Below are 6,687 nucleotides of genomic sequence, written 5' to 3' on the forward strand. Positions count from 1 at the left end.
GGCAGGGGCTGCTCCCTCTCAGCCTCTGATCCCACGATAATAACAATAGCGCATTATTATTACTTCAGGGGAAAAATTATAGTCCAACACCAAGCAGTGTTACACATAGTTCAAATGACCAGAGGAAGTGCACACTTTATTTCATTTTGACTTAATATCTTCTTTTTATCTCCCTCGTTAACCTTCAAAGGGCTGAAGGAATTTGGAACAAAGACAGCACATTAGTGAAGGCCATTTGCAGGAGCTTTGGCCATAACTCACGTGGGCACACGTGTCGGTTTGACTTAAAGAAATGCACCCGCTGGGGACAGCCAGCCTCAGGCAGGTCAGTATCAAAAACCCAAGTCGTGGAATTTGGGTGCAAAGGAATTTGGGGTGCAAAGGAGGTAGAGTCTTATTTTAATTCCACGCGATATTCTCCATGTCCTGCTGAGGGCGGCTGCCCTTCTGAAGCGGTGTTGCGAACCACCACACCGCACAGTGGACGGGCCGGCCCGGAAGACATGTGACCCTCCGACAGCTCATGCGGCTCCACGCTAATTAAATTTGCGATGAAAGAACAGTGTTCTGCTGTAGCTGCATAATTCATGTGAAAAGCGTTAGGACGAGTAACTGTGTTAAATGCATTCGTTATGTGCAACCATGTGAAAGCAAACAGGCCCCTAGCTTGTAAGGATGACAGGAGAACGCCCTTGGGTCGCCCTCTGGATAGCAGTTTACGTGATTTAAATAAAACTCACCGACTCTTTGTTGGAACAGCAAGCAAGCTGTTCTCCGAGGTGCAAACGGGCAGGAATACAGGTGGTGGCTTCATGGGGAGGCGAGCCTGGCACCAAGGGGCGGGTCCCTGCCCCTCGGAGGCAGCAGCCACGTGCAGGCCTCTCTGGCTTCCCCGACGAGGTGAAGGCACAGGTTGGCTGCAGGAACTTACCTGTCACATCCAAACGCTGTTTGTCCCTGTCACTCGCCCCGTCAGGATTCAGTAGAGCCAAGAGCAAGCCTCTACAGCTGCCAGGGAAGAGCGCTCCCTCTGCAGACCGGGGGTCGGCTCAATGGGCAGATGTGCCAGCTCAGACAGGAAATACTTGTAACGCAGCCTGCCGCTGGGGAAAAAGGTCCCTAAGAGATGAGAAAATGGGCTACTGATGCTACTCATTGTAAAAGCCAAACTGAGAAAATGGCTACTGATGCTACTCATTGTAAAAGCCAAACTTTTGTGCAAGCCCTGCAAGACCTGGTCCCGTCTCCTCCCAGCCTCCTCATAACCCCTCATGTTCACGCTCCTCTGTATTGGCTGGACTGGCGACCTGTGCCCTGGCTGTCCCTCGACCTTGAATACGCTTCCAGGCTGTCACAGGACTTACCCCCTGACCTGAGGGTTGGGGCCTTTCCTGACCATCCTACCCCCCCTTCCCCCGCCCCGTGGATTCCTTGTTCCCAAAGCCCTCGGCGTCTCATCTCCCCTCACGGGAAGGGAAGCCCAAGGTGGCCGGCGGCGAGTGCGCAATCCGACACGTCTAGTCCATCAGAAAGCTGTCTCCAGGCTTGGGAGCCAGAGAACATTCAGCTCTGCATGGGGATTGCACTTGCAGAGCCGTAGCCTCCTTCTCCAAGTCAAAGCACTTTCTGACGGGGACAGCCAGCCATTAAGCTGCACCGGCTCCAACAACCTGCGTTCGGTCTTGACAAGTAGCTTTCGATTCCAAGTCTGAGCAATGCTCTGGCCGCCCGTAAGCCCCTTTACACCCGACACGCTGGCCGGGACTTCAGATACTGGTATGCACTGCACCCACCCTCTTCCTCAGGCTGTGCTGAGTGACACGGCCGTCGTCACCCGCAGAGAATCTCCACCGAAAGCCACATTGGAACGCGCTCTCATCCCCAAGTGCCACGGGCCCAGCCACGTCCCGTGACCGCGTCTGGTTGGGGGTCCATGTCGTGACATCCTAACACTCCCGGGCACTGTATGCCACTGGGCACCCTGGCAGATTCCAAAGAGAGATCCCAACCCTGCAGATGAACTTCCTACATAACTTTCCAGTGAAATAAGGTCCTGGCTAAATTACAAAAGAAAACCCAAAAAGCTGTATCGAGTTACAAAAGGGAACAGTCTGGTGTGAGGCTGCGCCCTCTGGTGGACAGAGAGAGAAGTGCCGGACCTTGACTTGCTGTAACTGCTCCCCAGGCCTTCCGTGTCCCCTTGTCCCCTGCGTGGGATAGTCACTCCTCGTCCTCACCTCCCTCTTCTCTGCAGGCTCTTCCACCCTAAGTCCCAGACCGACCAATGGGGATACTCACACCCTCCTCGGTCGATCAGTGTCCCAGCAAGTGAGAAAGCAGAGGCAGGCGAAGGACCCCGCCTTCCTATGCACCGTGTCACAGCAGAAATACCAGGCACAGCTCAGGGGAAGCTGATCAGGACCTAACGCTTCTGATTAACCTGCCAAACCAAAGGCTGACCCGCTCCCCACCCGAGACTGCAGACGCGGGGCCCCCAGCTGCTGGGCCAGGCTGACACCAGGCCAGACAGGCCAGGCGGCCCCGCAGCCACGGTGAGGAAGCGACATCTGCACTCGAGAGGCAGCGACCGGGCATCCACATTTATTCCAGAAATACCAGTCATGTACCAATTACCCAGTATCCGCCCCATCTAACACAATGTGTGACAGGCAGTCATTACACTTTCTCCCTCGAAAGACAAGTAAGTAGTCAGTGGCCCAAACGTGAACACTATGAGGGTGAAAGGCCAAGAGCCCACAGACACCCCCACTTGGGAGCAGGCAGTGCCCAGACCCCGAACCCTCCCACAGCACCTGGACCATCAGAGCTGGCAACGCGCTGAAATCCCAGGCGAGTGTAACTGACGGTGAGCGATGGTCACGCACGCGTCCGAAGTGCTCCCGAGGGGTCACTGGGCCTGCTCATGTCGCACCCTCGCCAGGCCCGCCTGGCAGGAGTCACCATCATGACTGTTGGCCCATTTACCGAAGAAATCAAGGTAAACAGGGACGTGGCTCCTCTGAACAAGGTGACCACCACCCTGACCCGCACCAGCCACCCCTGCCCATCAGCTCAGCGAGGCGATGGTCATTTCTGGACAGTTCATGCTCCCAAGGGTGACAGGCCCCCAGCGCTCACACCTCCTGTGTAAGTGGCTCTGTGAGCCACCTTCCTGGGGAACGGTGCTGCCATCCACGCATCTCAGAAGCAGAGGCGACGCACAGACACACGTCACTGGGCACAGAAAACAGTGTGCGGAAAGTCTCCTTGGAGTCTGACTCCATTTATTCACATCCATGCAAAACGGGGTCTTGTGCGGGTCAGCGATTCAACCCAGCAGACCTGGCAGGTTCTAAAACGAACGACATTTCAGGCCCCGAGAAGCAGGCAGAAGTGTAATCAATCAGCAGGTTCCCGCGCAGCACACACGTCTTCCCGGAAGCTCACCTGCATAGAGAGCGCTTCGTCAGTTTCCATTCTACGTTAGCAGCCAGCATGCAGAGAAGCTACAACTCAGTGCCATGGAGTGCCCTCCAAGATCTGAACTCTCCCTCCACCCATACCAGCTCCTGAGCTCCCCACATCCTCTCAAGCACTTCCGTGCTTCCTGCCTTTTGTCAAGTTTCATCAGCTGCAAACAGCTTTTACAGGGCCACACCCTGACGGGCCCCCTTCCCCATGTCCCAGCACTCACTGCCGCCCGCCTCTCCAGATCTAAGCCCTTGCCACCAGGGACCACTCTCCTTCCCCCCACCCGCCTGGCTCAGACACAGCGCCCTGACCACTGTGGGTGCTGAAGATGTCACGCCCTCTGTGCTGGCAACAAACCAGGCAAAGACGGGAGAGAGAATGCCGCTTCCCAAGGAGCAGGCTGACCGACAGCCAGGAAAATAAACTCGCGGGTCCACAGCAGTCACTCCAAGTGGGATCCTCAGGAGAAGTCAACACGGCCTTCCCCAGGGAGGAGGAGGAGGAGGAGCAGGAGATGGAGAAGGGCACCCGTGTCACGATTCCCGGACGGGTGTCACCACGCCCTCCAATACACACACTGTCCAGCAGCGGCTGCTCCATTTTCAAAGCCAGTTCCTCAGCGGCACCAGCCTCGCTGCAGGTGCTCAACGGCCACATGCGGCTTGTGGCCGCTCTGCCGGCCGGTGAGGATACGGACTGTGTCCATCACTGCAAAGTGGTCTGTGTTGTTCTGCAAGTAGTGTGCTTCTGAAATTACAGACTTCAGCACATCACCCATGTTTAAAACCCATGACAACCCCCTGATTCCCGGACGGGTGTCCCCACGCCCTCCAATACACACACTCCAGCCCCGCACTGTCCAGCAGCGGCTGCTCCATTTTCAAAGCCAGTTCCTCAGTGGCACCAGCCTCGCTGCAGGTGCTCAACTGCCACATGCGGCTGTGGCCGCTCTGCCGGCCGGGGAGGATACGGACCACGCCCATCACTGCAGAGTGGTCAGTGTTGTTCTGCAAGTAAGTAGTGTGCTTCTGAAATTACAGACTTCAGCACATCACCCATGTTTAAAACCCATGACGACCCCCACATTCTTAGGAAAGACCCCAATGCTCCCGTGAGCCACAGGCCGTGTGGTCCGGCCCTTCCCCACCTTCTCGGCTTGTTCCACCCCGTTCCCCGCCTTGCTTTCTCGGCTACCATGGCCTTCTTCCAGTTCATCCACCGGCCACGCTTGCTAGACCACGGGGCCTTTGCACATGCCGCCCCCTGGCCTGCCCACCGAACTCCTGCTCATCCTTCAGAGTCTAGCTGGAGGGTCCCATCCTCAGGAATGCCTTCCAGCCTCCTTCAGGCTCCTGGGGATATGCGTTCTCCTGGAAAACCCTGCTTCCCTTCCGAGCAGCCCCCTCACCCTCTTCAGTGCGGTCATCTCGTCTCTCCGACTGGGCTGGAGGCCCTGAGAACAAGGGCCAGGGCTGTTTCGTTTGCCGGTGCCCCCAACCATTAGGGCGGTGCCCGGCCAAAGTAACAGTAAATATTTATTGAACCGACACTGTGGACAGGTTTTTGAAAACGACCCGCTCTCTGGTTACTAATAACCACAGCAGGTCTTGTTTGCAGTATCATACATGATCATCAAACTGCTTCTAGAATGTTCACACCTGTTACTGCAAATTCAAAACCCGGGAAGAACTCCTCCCGGGAATTTGCTTTAGGTCAGGGTAGGGCTGCCAGGTACGAGGCTGCACCCGCAACGGGGCAGGTTCAGCAACACAGGAGCCTTTCCCCAGACCACGCGCCTGCCGACACCCCGTCCCGGGCCCACCGACACCCCGTCCATCCCCCACACCGCGCTCACTCCGGAAGTTCTCATCACGAGGAGCAGGAGGCAGCCGTCGCACGCCTTCTTCCCCCAGCCGCCGGGGCTGGCGACTCCTCATTTTCCGAGAACACCCTGGGGAAAGAGAGTCAAGGAGGGTCCCATTCATTCGGGGTTTACACGCTCCCCGAAACGGCGCGGGCCGCCCAGCCGGGGACCGGAGGCTTTGCCGGCGTCTGTGGCGCCTCCTGCAACCGCTCACCTCCAACTTGGGGGCCCTTCGTCCGCCCAGTTCCCTCGGCCTCCTCGGTCCAAGTCCCCGGTGCTATGAGGGGAGCCGTCCCTGAAGTCCCGGGCCGCGAGCAGGACGGAGACGAGCGAGCACGCGCCTCCACATACTCCCACCCTCGCGCCGAAACCCGGGAACACGCGCACTTCCGGCCGGAAGTGACGACTTACCATCGAGGTGGCAGCTAGAGGGTCCCCCGCGGCTTTGAAACTGGGTCCTCCAAGGCCGTCTTAAAGGGGCCGCAGCCGGCGAGATGTTGGTTAAAGCGAATGAGCGCCTAGGCTCGAGGGGGGAACCCTGGGACAGGAGAAGCCTGCCAGGTGCACGTAGCTGAGCGTGCATCCTCCCTTTCCTCCTCATGCACCCCTGTGAAGGGAGCGGGCACAGTGATCACCCCTGTTTTCCCAGAAAGAGACGTTGAGTTCCTTTTCCCAGCTCCGCCCGCCGGGAAGGGGCCGCTCCAGGTTCAAGGTTCAAGCCCAGCGCGTGCTCTTTGCACCACCCGAGGTGGCAGGAAGGAGGCAGCTCGGGGCAAGGGTCCCCGCAGGGGGAGGCTGCCTTTGCCTGTGGGGACAGCGGGATGCTGTCTGCACAGCTGGGCCTGGTACACACGAGGCTCCACGAATGGCGGTTTTATTCCCCTGCAGAGGCGAGTCACGACCCTTGTCCGGACGCACCTGACGACCTGGAACCCCGTCCAGAAGGACAATAACCGCCGGATTGGAACCCAGAAGGCATCTGGTCAAGAGCAATCTCTCTGGCGTGAGGTTATTCGAACCCCCGCGCCCGCTGTGTCCCGGCGTCTCCGATGGTCAGTGGAGCGTGAAAAGGAAATCGACCCACGTGGCCACATCCCACCGCGTGTCATGTCGGTGTTGCCGTATCTGTCGCTACATTTCTCTTCTCCTCGCGCCTTCCTTTCACAACAGCAGCTACCGAATGAGTCGCAGGCTCATGTCTTATGAATGCTGTCTCCCTCCCGCGGATTTCTTGGCGAGCGTCCGATCCATTACGACGACGGGAGAACCAGCCTGGGCGTCGGAGGCTGGAGCTGCCACAATGCTGGGCATTTATTTATTCATCACCCGGGCCCACGCTGCTCCAGCTGTCA

At 57.9% G+C, this 6,687-nt stretch overlaps 1 protein-coding gene and 1 long non-coding RNA gene across 8 annotated transcripts in view; both read right to left on the bottom strand.

The window, feature by feature from the left end:
• Positions 1-6,681, bottom strand: part of LOC106724436 — a 19,234-nt gene extending 12,553 nt beyond the window's left edge. The window contains exons 1-2 of the long non-coding RNA XR_001360233.1: positions 5,657-6,681; positions 2,299-2,304 (exon numbers count right to left, since the gene is read on the bottom strand). This is a non-coding gene — a long non-coding RNA (uncharacterized LOC106724436). The remainder of the gene's footprint in view (positions 1-2,298; positions 2,305-5,656) is intronic.
• LOC106724435 lies at positions 118-5,653 on the bottom strand. Of its 7 annotated transcripts, none has more exons than XR_001360230.1 (5): positions 5,550-5,653; positions 5,300-5,422; positions 1,235-3,447; positions 741-1,119; positions 118-536 (listed from the first exon to the last, which is right to left on the bottom strand). XR_001360230.1 is itself a non-coding variant. In XM_014531847.1 (5 exons), the coding sequence occupies exons 1-5, from the start codon at positions 4,970-4,972 to the stop codon at positions 3,289-3,291; spliced, it is 528 nt and encodes a 175-aa protein (XP_014387333.1). In that variant the 5' UTR covers positions 4,973-5,275; the 3' UTR covers positions 3,247-3,288. The 7 variants fall into 7 exon arrangements, 4 of the variants coding, with proteins under 4 accessions (XP_014387333.1, XP_014387331.1, XP_014387334.1 ...); XM_014531847.1 differs by lacking the exons at positions 118-536; positions 741-1,119; positions 5,300-5,422; positions 5,550-5,653 and adding exons at positions 3,918-4,045; positions 4,315-4,499; positions 4,880-5,275 and having other exon boundaries at positions 3,247-3,368; positions 3,406-3,447; XM_014531845.1 differs by lacking the exons at positions 118-536; positions 741-1,119; positions 5,300-5,422; positions 5,550-5,653 and adding exons at positions 3,829-4,045; positions 4,315-4,499; positions 4,880-5,275 and having other exon boundaries at positions 3,247-3,368; positions 3,406-3,447.
• Positions 6,682-6,687: the final 6 nt, after the last annotated feature.

This window comes from Myotis brandtii, unplaced genomic scaffold (genome assembly GCF_000412655.1).
Source record: "Myotis brandtii unplaced genomic scaffold, ASM41265v1 scaffold825, whole genome shotgun sequence".
Taxonomy (NCBI): domain Eukaryota; kingdom Metazoa; phylum Chordata; class Mammalia; order Chiroptera; family Vespertilionidae; genus Myotis; species Myotis brandtii.

Excerpts from the sequence above, each read along its gene's own strand:
- LOC106724435 (XM_014531845.1), bottom strand. The coding sequence starts at position 4,972 with ATGGTTGGGGGCACCGGCAAACGAAACAGCCCTGGCCCTTGTTCTCAG. Across the intron at positions 4,046-4,314 it reads CTGGACAGTGCGGGGCTGGA|GTGTATTGGAGGGCGTGGTG; the intron begins GTGTGTGTATTG and ends GCTGGACAGTGT. Across the intron at positions 3,369-3,405 it reads GTGCTGCGCGGGAACCTGCT|ATGTCGTTCGTTTTAGAACC; the intron begins GATTGATTACAC and ends TCGGGGCCTGAA.